This window comes from Ahaetulla prasina, chromosome 6 (assembly GCF_028640845.1).
Source record: "Ahaetulla prasina isolate Xishuangbanna chromosome 6, ASM2864084v1, whole genome shotgun sequence".
NCBI lineage: Eukaryota > Metazoa > Chordata > Lepidosauria > Squamata > Colubridae > Ahaetulla > Ahaetulla prasina.
This window is the reverse complement of record NC_080544.1, coordinates 29,707,171-29,732,233: the sequence shown is the minus strand read 5'-3', so window position 1 is coordinate 29,732,233 and position 25,063 is coordinate 29,707,171. Positions and strand designations below refer to the sequence as shown.

General features: G+C 40.5%; 1 protein-coding gene across 3 annotated transcripts in view; it reads left to right on the top strand.

The window, feature by feature from the left end:
• PRKG1 (protein kinase cGMP-dependent 1) overlaps positions 1–25,063 on the top strand; it is a 1,075,924-nt gene that overhangs the window by 816,589 nt on the left and 234,272 nt on the right. For all 3 annotated transcript variants that reach the window (XM_058187717.1, XM_058187716.1, XM_058187714.1), the window contains one exon: positions 4,108–4,171. In XM_058187717.1, coding sequence (XP_058043700.1) covers positions 4,108–4,171 — 64 coding nt within the window. The remainder of the gene's footprint in view (positions 1–4,107; positions 4,172–25,063) is intronic.

The window sequence follows — 25,063 nt, the reverse complement described above, 5'->3', positions numbered from 1 at the left end:
GTTGGTCCAAGAACACTGCCACCGCTATGGACAGGAACAGGATTTGATAGGGCACTGCCTATTTTGACCACTTGTTGTCTGTTTGACAGGAACGCTGTTATTCAATTGTGGAGGGGTCAGGAGATGCCGTAGGATTTTAGTTTTAGGAGAAGTTAGTCATGTGCCACTGATTCAAAAGCTTTACAGAAGTCTATGTAAATTGCATCTATTGTTTTGCCTTTTTTAAACAATTTTTTAAACCAACAATGTTTTTAAAAAATTCCAGATTATGATAAGAAAGCTGATGATAGGCTGAACAATGGTCGAATGCAGTAGTGGATGCGCAGAGCATCCGTGATGACATTTGTGTGGGTGGGCGGAGCTTCCCACCACTGCCACTACCAGTTCACCTGAACTGGGACGAACCAGTAGAAACCCACTAGTGGTTGAATGGTTAGGATATATTAACTCTGAAGCAATTTTAAGTTACACTACAAGTAATTATAGTGTTTTGCATTTAGGGTTAATTTTTCATGTCAAGAACATCACAGTGTAGCATCAAAAGTGGTATGCACATACCAAATTGTTTCCCCTTTCACTGTTTTTTAGGATCCCCTGCCTTATATATGAGCATTATGAGGTGCATCTCTATTTCCATTCTGAATGCTAGTAAAAAATCACAATGGGAAACTGTCAAACCACAGTGAATGATTTTACATAATACAAAGTCCAGTACAGTATTGGCGAAATTATTCGGCACCGAGTGCGGAAACTGGAGCGCATGCACATGGGCGTGCCGGAAACCAGAACAGCAGCCACCCGGTGCACATGCATGCGCCGGGTAGCTGCTCTTCCTGTTTTCAGCGTGTGCATGCTCACCGGCCAGTTGGTCTTTGTGCGTGCATGCGCCAGAACCTAGAAAAGCAACAGGCGATGGCACGCGCACCCAGAGAGATGACTCTGTGCACCACTTCCAGCATGCCAAGACTGAGTGGCTATGGATGCCGGCACCCCGGTACAGCCAGCTGACTCCATCGTCATTGGCCTCCATGGAGAGGGTGCGCAATCTAGGCATCCTCCTGGATGTACGGCTGTCTTTAGAAGAGCATATGATGGCCGTTGCCAGGACAGCTTTTTATCAGGTTCGCCTGATACGCCAGTTGCGTCCCTTCCTAGACTGGGATTCCCTATGCACAGTCATTCACGCCTCATCACTTCCCACCTGGACTACTGTAACGCTCTCTATTTGGGGCTCCCCTTAAAGAGCACCCGGAGGCTCCAACTGGTCCAGAATGTGGCTGCGTGGGTAATAGAGGGAGTAACTCGAGGCTCCCATGTAACATCTCGCCTGCGCAAGCTGCACTGGCTTCCGGTGGTCTTCCGGGTGCAATTCAAGGTGTTGGTTATCACCTTTAAAGCGCTCCATGGCATAGGACCGGGTTATTTATGGGACCGCCTGCTGCTACCAATAGCTTCCTATCGACCAGTGCGCTCCCATAGGGAGAGTCTCCTCAGGGTGCCATCAATCAAACAATGTCGACTGGCGACCCCCAGGAGGCCTTCTCTGTGGGGCTCCTGCCCTCTGGAATGAGCTGCCATGATTACCCACCTACTTTCTAACATTTGCTGTACTGGCCCAAAAATCTACCGTGTTCTCCTTCAAACAAATCAGGAGACTGATAGCACCATTAACAGATTTTATTAAAGGGCAAAGATTTACTGCCTCTAGGCCTTGCCACAGTGATGGGTTTCAAAATTTTTACTACCAGTTCACCTGAACTGGGACGAACCAGTAGAAACCCACTAGTGGTTGAATGGTTAGGATATATTAACTCTGAAGCAATTTTAAGTTACACTACAAGTAATTATAGTGTTTTGCATTTAGGGTTAATTTTTCATGTCAAGAACATCACAGTGTAGCATCAAAAGTGGTATGCACATACCAAGTTGTTTCCCCTTTCACTGTTTTTTAGGATCCCCTGCCTTATATATGAGCATTATGAGGTGCATCTCTATTTCCATTCTGAATGCTAGTAAAAAATCACAATGGGAAACTGTCAAACCACAGTGAATGATTTTACATAATACAAAGTCCAGTACAGTATTGGCGAAATTATTCGGCACCGAGTGCGGAAACGGGAGCGCATGCACGTGGGCATGCCGGAAACCAGAACAGCAGCCGCCCAGTGCGCATGCATGCGCCGGGCAGCTGCTCTTCCTGTTTTCAGCGTGTGCATGCTCACCGGCCAGTTGGTCTTTGTGCGTGCATGCACGCCAGAAACCGGAAGACCAGGAAGACCAAAAATACATTTCATGTTTGCTCTCAACATTATTTCTAACCACATGTACTTAATGGAGTCACTATACTAGCCCTGTGATGGCAAACCTATGGCATGCGTGCCAGAAGTGGCATGCAGAGCCATCTTTCTGGGCATGCGAGCCTTTACCCATTGCTTTTCCGGGTTCCACCAGAAACCAGAAGACCGGGTGGCCAGTCTGCATGCATGCGCCAGAACCTAGAAGAGCAACAGGTGACGGCTCGCGCACCCAGAGAGATGACTCTGTGCACCACTTCCAGCATGCCAAGACGAGTGGCTATGGATGCCGGCACCCCGGTACAGCCAGCTGACTCCATCGTCATTGGCCTCCATGGAGAGGGTGCGCAATCTAGGCATCCTCCTGGATGTACGGCTGTCTTTAGAAGAGCATATGATGGCCGTTGCCAGGAGAGCTTTTTATCAGGTTCACCTGATACGCCAGTTGCGTCCCTTCCTAGACCGGGATTCCCTATGCACGGTCACTCACGCCTCATCACTTCCCACCTGGACTACTGTAACGCTCTCTACTTGGGGCTCCCCTTAAAGAGCACCCGGAGGCTCCAACTGGTCCAGAATGTGGCTGCGTGGGTAATAGAGGGAGTAACTCGAGGCTCCCATGTAACATCTCGCCTGCGCAAGCTGCACTGGCTTCCGGTGGTCTTCCGGGTGCAATTCAAGGTGTTGGTTATCACCTTTAAAGCGCTCCATGGCATAGGACCGGGTTATTTACGGGACCGCCTGCTGCTACCAATAGCTTCCTATCGACCCGTGCGCTCCCATAGGGAGGGTCTCCTCAGGGTGCCATCAATCAAACAATGTCGACTGGCGACCCCCAGGGGGAGGGCCTTCTCTGTGGGGGCTCCTGCCCTCTGGAATGAGCTGCCTCCGGGCATATGTCAAATCCCTGACCTCCGGACCTTTCGATGCAAGCTAAAGACTTTTTTGTTTCATCGCGCAGGGCTAGCTTAATGTAGTTGAAATGGGGGTTTTATTATAGTTTTAGTCTGTTTTGGCCTGATCGAATTAGCTTTTTAAAATGTTTCTTAATTTTTTGTGATATTTGTTTTTATTTGGCTGTAAACCATCCTGAGTCCTTCGGGAGAAGGGCGGTATATAAATTAAATTAATAAATAATAAATAAATAAATAAATGCCATAAGTTCGCCATCACGGGTCTAGTATATTGACTCCATTAAGCACATGTGGTTAGAAATAATAATGAGAGCATTATTATTTCTCTTTAAAATTGGGGTTTTTTTTAATTGTGAAATGCAGTCAAAAATATTGTTAAATACAGGTGGTCCTTGACTTGAGCCCAAAATTTCTGCTGCTAAGCAAGACAGTTGTTACGTTGTGAGTTTTGCACTAGTTTACGTTTCTTGTCGTGCTTGTTAAGTATATCACTGAAGTTTTAAGTCACCGACATGGTTGATAAGCGAATCTGGCTTTCCCATTGACTTTGCTTGTCAGAGGGTTGCAAAAGGTGATCTCATGACCTTGAAAACCTGCAGCCACCATAAATACACGCCAGTGGCCAAGCATCTAACTTTCAATCACGTGATCATGGGGATGGGGCAACAGTCGTAAGTGTGAAAAAGGGTCACTTTTTTCATTGTAACTTCGAATGGTCACTAAATGAATGGTGTATGTAAGTCGAGGACAGCCTGTATGAAGCTTCCTTTCCACATATAAAATAGACTTATATATTCTACAGGTTTGTTTGGTGTTGTTGTTTTTCTTGGAGCTTTTCTCAAGAAATAAAACTTTAAAATTACATCAACTCACACGATATTTTCATCTTTCTCTTACAGCGTTCCAACATTCCAGAGCCTCCCTGAAGAGATCCTTAGTAAACTTGCTGATGTTCTTGAAGAGGTATTTGATTTTAATTTGGGGACATAGTTTAAGGAATGAAGTAGCCAATCTTTTGTCATGAAAGTATTTCAACCTTGCCCTATTGGGGCATTTGTGCTGGATAAAAATATTGTACTTGGAAAAATGTTCTATGGTTAGGGACACCACGATAATATTAATGTTTTTTTAATTGTTAGGTTCAGTTCTTAGGTCATGGTCAAGTACAGGGAAATCAGAAAGTCCAGGCCGTTTAAAATTAATATAAAGGTTTATTGCATATGCATGCTCTCTACAAAAATCTGAACTACTAACAGTAAAGGAAATTGGTGGTAAATAAGAATCAGTGGAATTCAAGGTGGGCTGAACTTAGATCTTTTGTGGGTGCAAAAGGACTCAAGACTGATGACATGTTCCCTTGGGCTCAGCTTGGTCATCTCCTACAGTCATACTCAGCTGTGGCATTAATAGTGTCATTAATAGTGGTGTAAAAGGACTATACATTTTACAATTGACCTTCCATCACACCCCTTCCCAGCCTACTCCAAACATATAACTACATAATATAAATTCAGCCAGCATTAGTACTAAAATTTGGATGGGCTGAAGCATTAAAGAATTCTCATGATAGCACAGGTGTCAGCTGTAAGTTATTTTGAAAATTGATGTACAAAATTTCTTGAAATTTTGTACATCAATAGATTAAGTTGGGCGTGATTGATTTGCACAATTGATATCTCGACTTCCAGACTTCCAGTGACAAGGACATTTCCAAAATTCATGAAAAGTCAATTGCTATTAAGAAATGTAAGAATCAAGCTTCTTGTTATCCCCAGCTCTTCCTGCAGTTTTCATTCTTCTGTTTTCAAGATGGAAAAAGGGAACAGAAAGAAGCTACGGGTGTCTAGACCAGATTTTCCCCCTGAAGTACATAAATTTAAGAAACCCAGAAGGATAAATTCAGTTTAAATCAAGCCCAATGGAATGCATTTGACACTATTTCTGCTTTTAACTACAAGCTGATTTGGAGCTACAGAAATTGGGAACAGTTTATCAGTATAAGTAAGTAGCTAATTTGGTCCAGTAAATAATCCCAGGTATTTATTTCATTGGAATGAACATCAGTATCCTTTAAAATGCAGTGCCTTTCTCTAACTTAGTCCTCTTGGAAACTGATGAATTTTTTTTTATTGGCGCTAATGAAGCCAGTTCCCAGTTTGTATTTATTGCTCTTGTGGAATTATAGCTTCCTTTTGCTCCACCACATGTCCATGGAATTTTAATGATTTAGGTTCTCCGAAATCCCTAACAATTAAGAGACATTGATGTTAGAATTCTGAAGAAATATTTTCAGAACATTAGCTCCTTAGGCAATATGCCAAATTTGTGCTTATTCAATCAAATCAAAATATACATATTAATTTCACATCCAACAGCTTGTATTACTTATCTTCCTAATTACTACTTTTGCACCTGGAAAATTACATACTTATAAGTGTTGCAGGAATAATTAAAGGCCATTAATATGTCATCTTGTATGTGTTAATTATATGATATCTGTACATACAAAATTGTGTTCTTTTCCTGCATGGTTATAGATTTTCACATGCACTTGACCACTGTTAGCTAATGTTAAAATAATGAAAGAAAATAACTACCTATTCTCTTCACAGGGATTGTTTTTGTCATTTTAAAACAAGTTCCATTTTAGACTTGACATTTATTAATATTTATCAGTTGCCTTTTGTACTTTCATCTAGCTTGTGGACGAACCAACAATTTAACATGACAATGATGGCTTTTTCTTCCTTTCTTTTACATTCAGTTCAGCAGGGGGGAAAAATGAGTAGAAAAATACAACGTGCATAGTATATCAATAATCCATTTCTTTTAAAAAGTCAGGCACAGGTGAGGGGGGACACCACAGAACAAAAAAGTATAAACTATGTTTGTTTGATTCAAAACAGAAAATAGCTGTGATCTAAGGGTAATTCTATATAATCTTCACATGGAAAAAATCAATAAAGTAATATAACAGTGCAAAACATTTAAAAGCTTTGGAAAGGAAACAAATCTTCTTGAAATATACAGGCAACCAAATCCATCAGAACGCTCAGCATGACTGCTTGAACTCATTCCTAGGTTTTGTTTTATTTATTTTACTTTCTACATCATCGTGAGGACAACAATAATTAAACAATTTTTACATTGATTAAAATCCAACATAATGAAGACTACAACAATTAGTTCATAACTGAATGCTGAGGTAAAACAAACCTTGTTTTTGACCCTCACTCTGTCAAAGACCTTGGAGTACTCATCTCTAATGACCTAAGTGCCAAAGCCCAATGTAACTTATGTAAGTGCCAAAAAAGGCATTAAGAGTTGTTAAACTAATCTTGCATTCTACTTCTCTGGTAATATTGTATTACTAACTAGAGCATAAAAAACATTTGCTAGACCAATTCTCAAATACAGTTCATCTGTCTGGAACCCGCACTGCATATTGGACATTAATACAATTGAGAGAGTCCAGAGATATTTCATGAGAAGAATCCTCCACTCCTCTGTTTGCAACAGAATACCTTATGCCACCAGACTTGAAATTTTGGCCTTAGACAACTTAGAGCTATGCCGCCTTTGGTCTGACCTAAGTGTAGTACATAAAATTATCTGCTACAATGTCCTATCTGTCAATGACTACTTCAGCTTCAACCACAACAACACATGAGCACACAATAGATACAAACTTAAGGTAAACTGCTCCAAACTTGATTGTAGAAAATATGACTTCAGCAACAGAATGGTCAAGGCCTGGAATGCACTACCTGACTTTGTGGTCTCTTCCTCAAACCCCCAAAACTTTAACCTTAGACTGTCTACTGTTGACCTCACCCTATTCCTATGAGGCCTGTAAGGGGCGTGCATAAGCACACCAATGTGCCTACCTTCCCTTTCCTAATGTTTCTTTTATTCATAACCATCTCATGTATTCATAATCATGTTTATCATGTTTATACATTTCATGTATTCACAATCATGTTTATACTTTATCTGTAATCTTATATGTGCTTGACAAAATAAATAAATAAATACATACATACATACCACAACACAACATAACAATACCATCTCACGAGCACTGTGTTGTGTCTGCGCCCCCCCCCCCCGAGCCAGGCCCCCTGCAAGAAAGTGACTTGGAAAGTGAGGGGGAAGGTCCATCAGGACTTACTCTGGAGCAACGGCTTCCCTGGCTCAGCTCCAGGAGCCAGAGGCAGGCCAGGTGGAGGAGATAACGAGGCCTCCGTCCCCTGACTCTTCCTCCCCCCGATGGCAATCAGGCCTGGCTGGACCCTAGGTTTCGTAGGCAGGAGAGGCGGGAACAACAGAAGCAGGGGTGGGGCAGGCCTAGGAAGTGCTGAGTCACAGAGCCACACCCCACAGGGTATGAAACAGCAAGGGCTGCTATACCACTTCGTGGCAAGCAAATCAACTGCTTAGAGGGAGAGAACTTGAGCTGAAGTACTGTTTGTTCCTGGTTTCCTGGCTGACTCACCGGCAACAAGAGAGATAACAGAGACACTTAGCATACACTCGCTAGTTTGCTGCCAGAGCTGATAGTTGCCGTGGACTGATTTGCCGGCTAATTAAATCATCGCTCGTGTCTCCCGGACTAGGGTGAGGGGGACAGAACACACTGCGACACTTACCAACCCTATGACTGATGATACAGCCATGGCTTTAAAGCTTTATGAAAGGCCAACAAAGTCAGGGATAATCCAATCTCCAGAGGGGTTGATGTTCTAAGGAGCAGGTGGCATCACCAAAGTGGATTTCTTGCTGGATCCTCTTTAATTAGAAGCCAACCACTAGCATGCCTCTCCTGCTGAATCTGATGAGAATAAATTGGAGAGAGATAGTTCCTCAAATAACCCAGATGCATGCAGTGAAAGGCTTTATAGGTAACTATATATAAACATTTTGTATTGAAGCATACTGTCAACCAATTGACAGTAATTATTTATTAATTAATTAATTAATTAAAAAACCAATTTTTTAACCAAAAACTGTCTACTATTGACCTCACCCCATTCCTAAGAGGACTATAAGGGGCGTGCATAGGAGTACAAAAGTGCCTACTGTTCCTGTCCTAATGTTTCCTTTCATTATATCAAATTAATACAATTATTACATACTTTTGCTCATATATATGCTTATATGATATTTTGTTGATTTATGTTGATGCTTGTGTATACTGTTGTGACAAAATAAAAAAAAAAGAAGCGTGGTATCTGTAGGTTAAAGAGTTCTCACTATTGCCTGTCCTACTGCCTTTTGAACCAACTGCATCTTCTAGATGCCCTTCAATTGTAGTTTTATAAAGCACTGTACAGCAATCCATTTGGGTGATGCTTTGTGAGTCACTGTGAACAGAACATCTTGGTCCAGGAACAAATGCAGCTGGCACACAGCACAAAAATGTACAAAAGCTCTCGTAGCCAGAGCTGTCACCTATTCTTCAAGCAGAAGTCACATTTTCAGGAAAATCCCCAAACTGTACACTCCAAACACAAGTACTATGTGTATAAAAGTAGGATAATATTAGCATAAAATGATCAGAAATGTGGAAGATATCTGGTGTCCCTAAAGTCTCCTGCTATAGCAACATTTTTAGTACTTCATTTAGAATTGCACTACTTTTGTAAAAAAAAAAAAATCCAATCCAAGAAAGAGATTCATATTAATAACGTGTCTTAATGCCTTTATTCAATTATTGCATCTTTCTAAATCTTTTTCAAATTGCCTAATCAATTTACTAATAACATTTCTACATCATTTTCCACTGCAGTTATAGTTTTTATGACAGTTTATAAAAATTATAGAATAGCCACAAAATGATAAGTATAAAAAAATAACATTTTTTTAAAAAAATACGTATGACAGTCTTTTCATTGATTATGCAATTAGTTAATGTAACATTTGCAAACAACAAAGCTGAGAGAGTATTTTAAAAAAAAGCACCTTGGCGTGGATAAAATAATGCCCATTATGGATTTCTCACAGAAAACTAGACAGGAACATCTGACAGAATTCAGCAATATAAATTAGAAAGAAAAGGGTACTTATAGTGAAAAAAATAACCATTCAAGTGGGTATTTCATTTAGTTAATAGTAATACAAAGAATATGAAGGGCATGTAGTAAAAGAGAGAAAAATTCAGGAATCCCAGACTAAAGGAGACAAGATAAAAAATTACCTTGTTTTAAAGGTCCAGCTAGCACTCTACAAAGCTACAGATGAAGCCTAACCTTATTTCAGCTTCCAGAGTTGGAAGGAACCTTGGAGATTTTCTAGTACAACCCCCTGCTCAAGCAGGAGATCTGTACCATTTCAGAGAAATGGCTGTCCAGTCTCTTCTTAAAAGAAATGGAGCACCCACAACTTCTCAAGGCAAGCTGTTCCACTGGTTGATTGTTATCACTGTCAGGAAATTTCTCTGTAGTTATGGGTTGCTTCTTTCCTTGGTTATTTTCGAAACACTGCTTCTTCTCTTGCCTTCATTGCTGTAAAAAATAGGTTGTCCCTCTCTTTTTTGTGGCAGCCCCTCAAATATTGGAACACTGCTATCATGTTACTCCAGTCTTTCATACCAAGTTCCTGCAACAGTTCTTCCTATATTTTAGCCTCCAGACCTCTAATCATCTTTGTCGCTCTTCTCTGCACTCTTTCCAGAGTCTTTTTTATATTGTGGTGAACAAAACTAGATGCAGTATTCCAAGTAAGGTCTTACCAAGATAGTTTAGTAGTACTAATTCTTCACGTGATCTTGATTCTCTCTCTCTGTTAATTCAGCCTAGGATTGCATTGGCTTTTTTTGGCAGCTGCTGCACACTTCTAGCTCATATTTAAGTGATTGACCACTAGGATTCCAAGATCCCTGTTGCAGTTACCACTATTTTATTTTAAGTTATTGTATTATATTGTATTGTATTGTATTACTATTGTAGTTATAGCTAAATAAGCAAGATCTCTGTGTTCCATCAACAAGGGAAGTTTTATTACTATGATCAAAGTACAAACTAGTTCAGAGATCCAACATATACAAAAAATTGGTAAAATTACTAAAATGATGAGCCTCAGTATATATACAAAGTTGCTCATTTGGAATTTTCCTAAATTTCACTTCCTGAAGCGTAATGCATCAAAATGTGCTAATGATATGGCTCTCCAGCATTTTGAAATTTTAATTTGGCTTAAATGCATTGAAACTAATAGGCTGATTCCAGGATAGCTCAGGCTGGTAAGGCCGGATAGCTCAGGCTGGTAAGGCCTGTTATTAAGAACACAAAGCCTGCAGGTTCGAGCCCGGCCCAAGGTTGACTCAGCCTTCCATCCTTTATAAGGTAGGTAAAATGAGGACCCAGATTGTTGGGGGAGCAATAAGTTGACTTTCTAAAAATATATACAAATAGAATGAGACTATTGCCTTATACACTGTAAGCCGCCCTGAGTCTTCGGAGAAGGGCGGGGTATAAATGTAAACAAACAAAAAAAATCACTCTTGGCTGACAAGTTTGAACTTGCTCTTCCATACATAAAAGACATGTGCAATGAAGGGAAAAGATCTCCTAAAGTAATCAATTCGAGAGAGCCCATTCCTATCCAAACTGACGGCTACTAGGGAAGTTCCCTTAGTCTATATTTTATATTTTATATATGAGGTGCAAATTAAGTCTTTTTTTCAATCCCAGCCTAATTGCTGGTAGCGAAGAAAATAAATCACTCCAATACAAGTGTGAACTTTTATTCTTGCCTTTAGTCATTGTACTGGGGCAATTTTAATCACCCCTAAGAAAAGCCTCAAAACATTGCGAGTATCGAGACTTGACGAGGCATTGCTGGAGCAACTCATCCGCGGGGTCAGGGACATCCGCTTATGGAGGCGGCTGCTGGCTAAAAGCAACCTAACGCTGGCAAACGCCTGGACGAAGCCAGGGCTCACGAGATGTCCACCCAAGCGGCGGAAGACCTTACAAAAGCAGGTCACACCAACGGCTGGTGCGAAATCAACCCCGTCCACAATGAAGAGGTCCAGGCCGAATCGGACGGTGAGGAGGAGGAAGGAGTCTTCCACACCGGGAGGCCGGAGAAAGACGACTGGGTGACTGCGCGAGTTGGAGGGCAACACCAACGACAACAATGCAGATTTAAAGATGCAACATGTCGGCGATGCGAAGGAAGGGCACCTAGCACAGGTCTGTCGAGCTCCCCAACCTTCCGCCAAAATTCAAACCAGCCAATCAGAGCGCTGGAACGGCGAAGGCCCGCGAGTGGTCAGTTTAAAAAGGCGCGAAATTGAATCAAACTGTCGTGAGAGTGGGTCACGCATCAACACGCATAGAAAAGAAAATCTTCACAAAAGCAAAGATTGAGGGGGTGCCGTGCCGATTGGAGGTGGACACCGGCTCATCGATCACGATCATGTCCTGGGACAACCTCGTGAGAGCCTTACCCGCCATCGCAAAGCGCAAGCTGCAACCACAAAGACTAAAAGTACAGGACTACCAGGGAATCGCATCCCTGTTCGAGGGTAACGTCCGTCCACGCCGAGTATGGACACTACAAGAAAACTCTGCCCACCACCATCGTCGATGGGACCCTGCCAAGCTTGTTGGGACTGGCCTGGTTCCGAGCATTGGGCATGGGAGTGACCGGAATCTTCAGAACCGAAGTCGACCTCAAAGACGAACTCGTGAAAGAATTTGGGGACGTTTTCAGAGACTGCCTGGGCAAGTACAAGGGGACCCCTATATCCTTTAACTTAGACCCCAAGTTGCCCCTATCCGTCTAAAGGCTAGGAGGGTCCCGTCACCTAAAGCCCAGGATTGACCGGGAACTGGACAAACTAGTAAACCAGGGAATTCTAGTGCCAGTTGACCATGCTAAGTGGGAGACCCTATAGTCACCCAGTCAAACCGGACGGATCGGTCCGGTTGCGCTGACTACAAGGCAACGCTTAACAAAGCGTTGCAAAGAGTGCTTACCCTGCCCGTGGTACAGCACTTACTGCACTCAATGGGGCAAGGGCAAGTTTTGCCAAGCTAGACTTGGCCCAAGCCTATCAACAGCTGCCCGTAGATAGCAGCACAGCCAAGCGCAGACAATTGTGACTCACAGAGGGCAGTTTAAGTGTACCCGATTACAGTTTGGGGTCAGCGTAGCTCCAGGTTATTCCAGAACCTGATGGAGCGGCTATTGCAGGGCCTCCCAGGGGTGGTACCATACTTTGACGATGTACTGGTATCCGCTGAAAATCTAGAGGAATTAGGGGTGAGGCTGCGAAAAGTTTTGGGCATTTTCCGGTCTGCCGGTCTCACGGTTAAACTAAGCAAATGCCAGATCGGGGTTGAGTCTGTGGAATTCCTGGGCTACCGAATAGACAGGGAAGGGATTCACCCCACTGAGAGCAAGGTACAGGCCATCAGGAAGGCCCCAGTTCCAAAAACCAAAACAGAGTTACAGGCATTCTTAGGTCTGGTCAACTTCTACGCAGTATTCTTAAGGAATAAGGCAACAGTAGCAGAGCCGCTACATAAATTATTAGCTAAGACGGCTGCATGGTCTTGGGGAAAGGCGGAAGCTAGGGCATTCAAGGGTAAAGAATCTCCTAACGAGTGATAGCCTCCTTATCCAATACAATGGCACGCTGCCATTAGTGTTAAGCTGCGATGCATCTCCCTATGGGGTGGGGCTGTGCTCAGCCACAGGTTACCAAATGGCACAGAAGCCCCTATTGCATACTACTCCCGAACCATGTCATCAACTGAAAGGAATTATAGCCAGCTTGATAAGGAAGCCTTGGCTATAGTCTCAGGAGTAAAGAAATTCCATGAATATGTATTTGGTCGTGATTTTGAAAATCATCACGGACCATAGACCTTGCTAGGTCTGCTGGCAGGCGACCGCCCAACGCCCGTGGCACTTTCGCCAAGACTGACCCGATGGACTATCTTCCTGCTTACAAATTACTACACCGGCCAGGAAAGGAATTAGGCATGCAGACGCCTGAGCAGATGCCCGCTACCAGAGACTATCAAGACCCCACTCCGGGGATACCAGTTCTGCTAATTGACTCTTTGGACTCTGGCCCAGTCACATCCAAAGAGGTGGCTCGGCTTCAAGGACATTACAATAAGAACTGTTTGGTTGGGTACAAGAGGGTGGTGCGCCGGGTGAGCGTTTTAAAGAGTTTGTAAAAAAACGTGGGGAACTCTCGGCTCAAGGGGGGTGCCTGCTATGGGGGGATCGAGTGGTGATCCCGGAAAAACTGAGGAAAAAGGTATTGGATCTCCTTCACGAAGGGCACCCAGGGATCGTGAGGATGAAGGGTCTAGCGAGAAGCTATGTGTGGTGGCCCTTAATGGACTCGGAAATTGCTGAGAGGGTAGGGAAATGCCAGGCCTGCCAGGAGTCCAGACCGCTACCCCCAACGGCCCCGATTAGGGAATGGGAGAGACCCCAGAGCCCCTGGTCTAGGATCCATATCGATTTCGCCGGCCCCTTCCACAGCCAAACCTTTCTGGTAGTAGTCGATGCCTACTCCAAATGGCTGGAAATCATTCTCATGAGATCCATGACAGCCGAGGCCATGATTTCAGTCCTACGGCACCTATTTGTAACACACGGGTTGCCCGACACTGTAGTCTCCGATAACGGCCCGCAATTCACGGCGACCCAGTTTGAGGGGTACTTGGCAGAAGAGGGCATCCGACATGTCCTCTCGGCGCCTTTCCACCCTGCGACGAATGGCCTTGCAGAACGCTTCTGCTCGAGCGCAAAAGAAGCATTGTCCAGAATCAGGCCAGGTGGAGGAGATAACGAGGCCTCCGTCCCCTGACTCTTCCTCCCCCTGATGGCAATCAGGCCTGGCTGGACCCTAGGTTTCGTAGGCAGGAGAGGCGGGAACAACAGAAGCAGGGGTGGGGCAGGCCTAGGAAGTGCTGAGTCACAGAGCCACACCCCACAGGGTATGAAACAGCAAGGGCTGCTATACCACTTCGTGGCAAGCAAATCAACTGCTTAGAGGGAGAGAACTTGAGCTGAAGTACTGTTTGTTCCTGGTTTCCTGGCTGACTCACCGGCAACAAGAGAGATAACAGAGACACTTAGCATACACTCGCTAGTTTGCTGCCAGAGCTGATAGTTGCCGTGGACTGATTTGCTGGCTAATTAAATCATCGCTCGTGTCTCCCGGACTAGGGTGAGGGGGACAGAACACACTGCGACACTTACCAACCCTATGACTGATGATACAGCCATGGCTTTAAAGCTTTATGAAAGGCCAACAAAGTCAGGGATAATCCAATCTCCAGAGGGGTTGATGTTCTAAGGAGCAGGTGGCATCACCAAAGTGGATTTCTTGCTGGATCCTCTTTAATTAGAAGCCAACCACTAGCATGCCTCTCCTGCTGAATCTGATGAGAATAAATTGGAGAGAGATAGTTCCTCAAATAACCCAGATGCATGCAGTGAAAGGCTTTATAGGTAACTATATATAAACATTTTGTATTGAAGCATACTGTCAACCAATTGACAGTAATTATTTATTAATTAATTAACCAATTAAAAAACCAATTTTTTAACCAAAAACTGTCTACTATTGACCTCACCCCATTCCTAAGAGGACTATAAGGGGCGTGCATAGGAGTACAAAAGTGCCTACTGTTCCTGTCCTAATGTTTCCTTTCATTATATCAAATTAATACAATTATTACATACTTTTGCTCATATATATGCTTATATGATATTTTGTTGATTTATGTTGATGCTTGTGTATACTGTTGTGACAAAATTAAAAAAAAAGAAGCGTGGTATCTGTAGGTTAAAGAGTTCTCACTATTGCCTGTCCTACTGCCTTTTGAACCAACTGCATCTTCTAGATGCCCTTCAATTGTAGTTTTATAAAGCACTGTACAGCAATCCATTTGGGTGGTGCTTTGTGAGTCACTGTGAACAGAACATCTTGGTCCAGGAACAAATGCAGCTGGCACACAGCACAAAAATGTACAAAAGCTCTCGTAGCCAGAGCTGTCACCTATTCTTCAAGCAGAAGTCACATTTTCAGGAAAATCCCCAAACTGTACACTCCAAACACAAGTACTATGTGTATAAAAGTAGGATAATATTAGCATAAAATGATCAGAAATGTGGAAGATATCTGGTGTCCCTAAAGTCTCCTGCTATAGCAACATTTTTAGTACTTCATTTAGAATTGCACTACTTTTGTAAAAAAAAATAATCCAATCCAAGAAAGAGATTCATATTAATAACGTGTCTTAATGCCTTTATTCAATTATTGCATCTTTCTAAATCTTTTTCAAATTGCCTAATCAATTTACTAATAACATTTCTACATCATTTTCCACTGCAGTTATAGTTTTTATGACAGTTTATAAAAATTATAGAATAGCCACAAAATGATAAGTATAAAAAAATAACATTTTTTTAAAAAAATACGTATGACAGTCTTTTCATTGATTATGCAATTAGTTAATGTAACATTTGCAAACAACAAAGCTGAGAGAGTATTTTAAAAAAAAGCACCTTGGCGTGGATAAAATAATGCCCATTATGGATTTCTCACAGAAAACTAGACAGGAACATCTGACAGAATTCAGCAATATAAATTAGAAAGAAAAGGGTACTTATAGTGAAAAAAATAACTATTCAAGTGGGTATTTCATTTAGTTAATAGTAATACAAAGAATATGAAGGGCATGTAGTAAAAGAGAGAAAAATTCAGGAATCCCAGACTAAAGGAGACAAGATAAAAAATTACCTTGTTTTAAAGGTCCAGCTAGCACTCTACAAAGCTACAGATGAAGCCTAACCTTATTTCAGCTTCCAGAGTTGGAAGGAACCTTGGAGATTTTCTAGTACAACCCCCTGCTCAAGCAGGAGATCTGTACCATTTCAGAGAAATGGCTGTCCAGTCTCTTCTTAAAAGAAATGGAGCACCCACAACTTCTCAAGGCAAGCTGTTCCACTGGTTGATTGTTCTCACTGTCAGGAAATTTCTCTGTAGTTATGGGTTGCTTCTTTCCTTGGTTATTTTCGAAACACTGCTTCTTGTCTTGCCTTCATTGCTGTAAAAAATAGGTTGTCCCTCTCTTTTTTGTGGCAGCCCCTCAAATATTGGAACACTGCTATCATGTTACTCCAGTCTTTCATACCAAGTTCCTGCAACAGTTCTTCCTATATTTTAGCCTCCAGACCTCTAATCATCTTTGTCGCTCTTCTCTGCACTCTTTCCAGAGTCTCAATGTCTTTTTTTATATTGTGGTGACCAAAACTAGATGCAGTATTCCAAGTAAGGTCTTACCAAGATAGTTTAGTAGTACTAATTCTTCACGTGATCTTGATTCTCTCTCTCTGTTAATTCAGCCTAGGATTGCATTGGCTTTTTTTGGCAGCTGCTGCACACTTCTAGCTCATATTTAAGTGATTGACCACTAGGATTCCAAGATCCCTGTTGCAGTTACCACTATTTTATTTTAAGTTATTGTATTATATTGTATTGTATTGTATTACTATTGTAGTTATAGCTAAATAAGCAAGATCTCTGTGTTCCATCAACAAGGGAAGTTTTATTACTATGATCAAAGTACAAACTAGTTCAGAGATCCAACATATACAAAAAATTGGTAAAATTACTAAAATGATGAGCCTCAGTATATATACAAAGTTGCTCATTTGGAATTTTCCTAAATTTCACTTCCTGTACGGTAATGCATCAAAATGTGCTAATGATATGGCTCTCCAGCATTTTGAAATTTTAATTTGGCTTAAATGCATTGAAACTAATAGGCTGATTCCAGGATAGCTCAGGCTGGTAAGGCCGGATAGCTCAGGCTGGTAAGGCCTGTTATTAAGAACACAAAGCCTGCAGGTTCGAGCCCGGCCCAAGGTTGACTCAGCCTTCCATCCTTTATAAGGTAGGTAAAATGAGGACCCAGATTGTTGGGGGGGCAATAAGTTGACTTTGTAAAAATATATACAAATAGAATGAGACTATTGCCTTATACACTGTAAGCCGCCCTGAGTCTTCGGAGAAGGGCGGGGTATAAATGTAAACAAACAAAAAAAAATCACTCTTGGCTGACAAGTTTGAACTTGCTCTTCCATACATAAAAGACATGTGCAATGAAGGGAAAAGATCTCCTAAAGTAATCAATTCGAGAGAGCCCATTCCTATCCAAACTGACAGCTACTAGGGAAGTTCCCTTAGTCTATATTTTATATTTTATATATGAGGTGCAAATTAAGTCTTTTTTTCAATCCCAGCCTAATTGCTGGTAGCGAAGAAAATAAATCACTCCAATACAAGTGTGAACTTTTATTCTTGCCTTTAGTCATTGTACTGGGGCAATTTTAATCACCCCTAAGAAAAGAAATAATCAAGCTTTTAGTGCCCCATACACTTGAGAACTATAAATTTCTTTGCACTTAAATTGAGGTAAAAAAAATTAAACAACCAGCAGATAGATATAATTGTATGCATTATATTAATTAAAAATGTACTCGGAACCTAAGATAGGAAATTGCAACTGAAGTTCTATTTTTATTTAGAATATGTTCAAAGACATTTCTCCTTCTATTGGAACTTATTGTTTCTATTCTATCTAATTCTATCAAGAAAGTCTTTGAACTAAAATAAAAAATTGGAAAGCAAATAACAGCTTTAAAAAGTGTAAATCAGATACAAAATTGAATTCAACTACGATTACGCGACCATAGTTAAAACAGTTCCCTATACTTGTTTTCTTCTTATGAAGCATTTTAGCATTAAATGGTGCAAGAATATTCAATTAGCAAGCAGTGTATAAAAAAGTGATTGAATTTCCAAATAGCAGGCAATATTCTCTCAGTAGTTGTAAATTGATAATAATGAGCTATTTTGTATATTACTAATTAAATGTATTTTATAAAAATAAATTTCACTCGCGTCAGTTTTTGAATTCCTGATCCAAATATATGTAGAACAAATAATTCTCACAAGTGTTTTCTTATTTAAAAGGTGCTACATATTCCATACTTCTTCTTAACAATTTTCTTCTTTGAACATGTTTATAAGTTTTCTTTTTATCATCTTACAATATTTTTGAAAATCAATATTTTCTTCTACAATAATTCAATTAATTAGATTATACTTTATAATCTAATTAATTTCCAGGTTATTAAAGGGTGATAGTTGTTTCAGGGTGTTTTATCATAATAAAATATCATACAAAAACATACATAATAATATATCATTAAAAATCCTCACTTGGCAAACAGTTAACATATCCTCCATGATAAAATCCACACAGTAGTAAAGTCCAGCAATTAGATCCTCTCAGAAATTGTATTTTGTTTTATTTAGTATATATGGTCACCATATATAAATGCTTGACTTTGGACAGCTACCATTAATTAAAGTTTATAAAACAATAGTACAAAATTATAAATAAAATAACATGGGTTGTATTAACATCCATAGTAATAGTTTTACTTGGTAGGTACCATATATATTTATTTTGTATGCTTTAGTTGTTTTAAAAGTTTAATTGTTTTTATGTCTTATGATATGCACTGCCCACAGTCACTTGATGAGGTGGGCAGCTGTAAAAATAAATTAAAAAATAAAATGAAATAATAAAGTAAAATAAAATAAAATAAAATGCAGCCAAGGGAAATAACCACCGCTAATAATCATTCACAATAGTTGTACTAATTTTTTTATCTGATTTGAGTACAAGTTTAGAGAGTCTTCTTTATTTGCAGATTGTTTGCCTGCTGCTTTGTTCTATTTGTAAACAAATCCAACTACATCTTTCTTGTAAGAAAACTGCATAGGATTATGATTTTGTCCAATAAGAAGAACAGTAATAAAAAGCACTAGGGACGCGGTGGCTCAGGGGCTAGGACGTTGAGCTTGTCAATTGAAAGGTCAGCAGCTCAGCGGTTTGAATCCCTAGTGCTGCAGTGTAATGGGGTGAGCTCCCATTACTTGTCCAAGCTTCTGTCAACCTAGCAGTTTTGAAAGCACGTAAAAATGCAGTAGAAAAAAGTAGAAAGTAGAAAAAATAGGGACCACCTTTGGTGGGAAGGTAACAGCGTTCCATGCGCCTTTGGCGTTGAGTTATGCCGGCCACCTGACCACGGAGATGTCTTCAGACAGCACTGGCTCTTCGGCTTTGAAACGGAGATGAGCACTGCCCCCTAGAGTTGGCAACGACTAGCACGTATGTGCGAGGGGAACCTTTACCTTTACCTAATAAAAAGCAATAAAGTTGGAAAGATAAAGTCAGCCTTCAGACAAACTTGATTTGGAGTAGTTTATCCGCATGACCACTGAAGAAATATATTTGACCAAGGGCCTCTGAATATCCTCAAAGCAGGGAGCTCACTAACCACTATATGGGTTTCTTGGTGTTACTCTGGATACCTTTGTCTTTCTATTTGTACCTGGTGACTTACTCTAGCTCTGGTGATGCTACATAGTTTGGTAATGAAAAGTCCGCAAGAAGTCAATCAAGCTCAGAAAGCACCAAGGACCCCACCATTCAACTCTGAGCTACAAATATTCTCTTCTATTAGTAACTACTATGTGTCCCAGGTCATTCTGTCTGGTCCTTCTACTATGGAATGTACCATTCAAGAAATATCTTTGTGGCCCTCTCTCTAAGTCTTTTAGAAAACAGATAAAGACTCACCTACAGTATTTTGTTAGGGTTTTTTTGATTCTTAGTGGAAATAATTTTGATGTTAATAATATTTGTTTTGATAATTCTCATTTATCTGGTTTAATTTTTATTGCTTGCTAATTTTGATAGTCGTAATCTACCTGAAATGTGGATTTTAAAATCAACACAACCAAGCAGTTTTCTTACCAGGGGGTACCTAATTGGTTTGCCGTTGTCTTCTTGCAAGATGTTTTTGACTTCCCAGTCTAGCTTACACCCTTAGTACTTCCTAGTATTTCCCATTTAAGTCCTAGGCAGACCTCGTCATATTAGGTTTGACATGAACAAGATTGACAGCCAACTGCACATTTAGTAACACTCTTCAGCATCAGAAACACCCAGACAGGAAAAACAGCTCAAGCTGAAAACTGAACATTTTAAAAACTCTGTAACACCTCATATGAAGCTTAAAACATATAAAGAAAAAGTTTGACAAGCTGGAAACAAATTGGACCCATACTGTGTTTTTACTCAGCATGAGAAAAAAAATCTGTGTACAACCAACCAAGCTCTACATTTTCTCAGATGTTTTATGGACAATCAGGGAAGTAGTTAATGAGAACTTTTAATATCCCGATCCTTGTAGAGAGGTGTTTAACTTGTGCTTCTCCCAACCTATCCTTCCTTATTATGCCCCTGGAATAACTATAGTCCTCACTAATTGTACAAAAGGTGAATAAACACTAATGCATCATATTCCTAGCTGCAGCATTTCAAAGTTCATCAATATCCTAGTTAAGATAGAATTGTGTGTACACAGCCTAATTAAAGCTGAAGAAAACTAAAGCGGTTTAAAATCCCCAGTGAACAATTTCCAGAGCTAACACCTGAATTTATAAAATCACTGTCAGGCTTAAATTGCAAAGTTGGTGTTAACATACTTTCTGCACAATTTGATATTTGGCTTTTAAGATTCATGGCTCTGTTTGAAGAGAAATGCTAACAAATTATGATTAATTGGTAGTCAATAATTTTGTCTTGGCCAATATCTCTTCCCACTTCCCACAACACTTACAACACTTAATGATAGTCATAGGCTACAATTAAGCAATCAGGAAACGATCACTATCAGTATAAATCATAAAGATACAAGCAACAAAGTTACAGTCATAAGTGGAAGGTGATGGGAACGATGAGAAGATTAATAGTAGTGTAGATTTATTAAATAGTTTGACAGTGTTGAGGGAATTATTTGTTTAGCGGAGTGATGGCATTTGGGAAAAAAACTTCTTGTGTCTAGTTGTTCTGGTGTGCAGTGCTCTATAGCGTCATTTTGAGGGTAGGAGTTGAAACAGTTTATGTCCAGGATGTGAGGGATTTGCAAATATTTTCACAACCCTCTTTTTGATTCATGCAGTATACAGGTCCTCCATGGAAGGCAGGTTGGTAGCCATTGTTTTTTCTGCAGTTCTAATTATCCTCTGAATATCTGTGTCTGTCTTGTTGGGTTGCAGAACCAAACCAGACAGTTATAGAGGTGCAGATACCAGACTCAATAATTCCTCTGTAGAACTGGATCAGCAGCTCCTTGGGCCATTTGAGTTGGAGCAGAAAGAACATTCTTTGTTTTCCTTTTTTGATGACTTTTTTGATGTAAGCTGTCCATTTTAGATCTTGCAATATGGTAGAACCTAGAAATTTGAAGGTTTCTACTAAACCTTCTTCTAAATACTATGTCGTCTAGTATTGTGAGAGGTGGAAGTATAGAAGGGTTTCTCCTAAACTCTACCACCATTTCTACGGTTTTGAGTGTGTTAAGTTCATGATTGTTCCGGTCATTCAACCTCCCGTCTATATGCGGATTCATCATTGTCTCGAATGAAACCAATCACTATTGTGTCATCTACGAACGTCAGTAATTTAACAGATGGATCGTTAGAATAGAATAGAATAGAATAGAATAGAATAGAATAGAATTTTATTGGCCAAGTGTGATTGGACACACAATGAATTTGTCTTGGTGCATATGCTCTCAGTGTACATAAAAGAAAAGATACGTTCATCAAGGTACAACATTTACAACACAATTGATGGTCAGTATATCAATATAAATCATAAGGATTGCCAGCAACAAGTTACAGTCATACCGTCATAAGTGGAAAGAGATTGGTGATGGGAACTATGAGAAGATTAATAGTAGTGCAGATTCAGTAAATAGTTTGACAGTGTTGAGGGAATTATTTGTTTAGCAGAGTGATGGCCTTCAGGGAAAAAACTGTTCTTGTGTCTAGTATCAAGGTTCCAGAAATACCTCTTCTGCGTAAAAGAAACTCAGAGACATTTCTTTTCCAGAGTTCTTTACTAGCATTTCATTTCATTTCATTTCATTTATTTGATTTTTATACCGCTCTTCTCCCGAAGGACTCAGGGCGGTGTACAGGCAAATAAAAAACAGATAAGACAATATTTTATAAAATGCGAGATTAAAAAACTTATTATAATTTGCCTAAAAAATTTAAAATATATAGAAATTAAAACCCCGTTTAAAATTAATAATAAAAACTATAAAATCCATAAAATTTAAGCCAGCCCCGCGCGAATAAAAAGCATGAGGAGACTGGCACACGATGAGTGCAATTCCAAAACTGAAGTTCCGGATTCTTTTCCCAGTTATACAAACCCCAAGAGTCCCACCCCCCTGACCCCTTTGATGGTCACATGGTCCCACGTTCTTCCAGTTCATTCGAATATCTTCTTGCCACTCTTCCTGCAGACGTTAACACCATCCGACCTTGACTGCTTGAAGAATGTTACCATACCCCTCAACCCCCCCTCCTCCCCTCAGGGGAAAAAATGTGGCAGCGTCTGGAACCCTAAAGTCTAATATGGTTTCCAGGCCTGACATCTAGTTGTTCTGGTGTGCAGTGCTCTATAGCATCGTTTTGAGGGTAGGAGTTGAAACAGTTTATATCCTGGATGTGAGGGGTCTGTAAATATTTTCACGGCCCTCTTCTTGATTCGTGCAGTATACAGGTCCTCAATGGAAGGCAGGTTGGTAGCAATTATTTTTTCTGCAGTTCTAATTATCCTCTGAAGTCTGTGTTTTTCTTGTTGGATTGCAGAGCCAAACCAGACAATGCAAATGACAGACTCAATAATTCCTCTGTAGAACTGAATCAGCAGCTCCTTGGGCAGTTTGAGCTTACTGAGTTGGCGCAGAAAGAACATTCTTTCTTGTCCTTTTTTAATCTTGTTTTTGATGTTGGCTGTCCATTTTAGATCTTGCGATATGATAGAACCTAGAAATTTAAAGGTTTCTACTGTTGATATTGTGTTGTCTAGTATTGTGAGAGGTGGAAGTATGGAAGGGTTTCTCCTAAAGTCTACCACCATTTCTACGGTTTTGAGTGTGTTCAGTTCCAGATTGTTTTGGTTGCACCACAAGGCTAGTCGTTCGACCTCTCATCTATATGTGGATTCGTCACTGTCTCGAATGAGACCAATCACTGTTGTGTCATCTCGAACTTCAGTAGCTTAACGGATGGATCGCTGGAGATGCAGTCATTGGTATACAGAGAGAAGAGAAGTGGGGAGAGCACACAGCCTTGGGGGGCCCCTGTGCTAATTGTACAGATATTTGATGTTATTTGACGTTAGAGATGCAGTCATTGAGATAAGAGAAGTGGGGAGAGCACACAGTCTTGGGGGGGGGGTGCTGTGCTAATTGTACAGGTATCTGATGTGATTCTGCTTAGCTTCACCTGCTGCTTCCTGTTTGTTAGGAAGCTTGTGATCCACTTACAAGTCTATTCAGGTACCTGTAGCTGGTTTAGCTTAGTTAGAAGAATGTCTGGAATGATGGTGTTGAATGCTGAGCTAAAGTCTACAAAGAGGACCCTTGCATAGGTCTTTGGAGATTCAAGATGTTGTTTTCCATTTTGTAAAAACAAAAACATACACACCCTCCAATATCTTTTTCTTGCACAATGTCTACAATTAGAGACGAAGCTTCTAAATCACTCCTCTTTAATTCCCCCAAATTCTTTTAATTTGTAACAGGAAGACTTTTGCCTCTGCAAAGTTCTGGTGCAGAGGCAAAAGCACAAACAGAGAGAATAATTCTGCAATTCAAGAAGGAGACGCCTCATTTCTAGTCCGTGGCCACTGCCTTTTTCATGAAAAGAAGGAAGGCAAAGCACATGGTTTGTTTATGGGGTCTTTTTTTCTTCTTCTTATTTTTATTTCTGACTTCTTATCTCAAGGCAAAGACAAGTTTTTGATTAAGCCCCAAAGGATATACGATCAATTCTTGTCATTCGTGGTAGTTACATTCCAGAAAGTTGCAATGAACATTGAATTTATGAATACTGAAACATCAGCTGGGAATATGTGTATTGGGTGACTCAAACTTTTTGCCCCTTTCTGTGTGAACAAATGACTGCAAAAGCGCTATCGATTTTGCAGTTACAAATTCAGAATTCCCAAATGACAAAATTGACTGTAACTTTGTTTTGTGATCGCATTGATGGTGTTTCCGTCTTGGCTTGTATTATTTTCCAATCAGTCAAGCCAAACAGAGGAATATTAGCATTTTTGGAGCTCTACATGACGTAGAATCATTGGCTGACAGGGTTTGAAACCACTTTAAAGCAAAGGGGCCAAATTATATTTTAAAATTCAAATAAATATACAAAGCGTGACCATTGTAAGATACGTTGCATGGTTTTGAAAATAGCAAAGTGAGCTTAGGGATGCAGGATGGTTTAAAAATAAAAAACTGCTTATATTTTCACTTTTTATTCCAGAATGCTTTTGAGGTCCTAAAAATGTTGCATTTCTTAAGTAAGCACAGCCTACTTCCCTGGCATTTTAAAGATAAAAGAAGAAGAAAACATAGCACCATGTATTTCGACATTTAACAGAAGCCAATCGCAGACATTAAGTGCATGTCTCCAGATGGGAGACTAGAGATAAACCCTTCTATTACTGTGCTACTTGGATTGAGATCAGTAGCTACAGAGAATGAATGAATGAATGAATGAATGAATGAATGAATGAATGAATGAATGAACGAATGAATGGTCTCCCTTTCTGTTTTCTGCCCCTAGAGCGCCCAATAGCTACTGTGTTAAGTAACAAACAAGGGATACAATTGGGGTATATGTCAGCCCCCTCTCTCCCCCTCACCCTA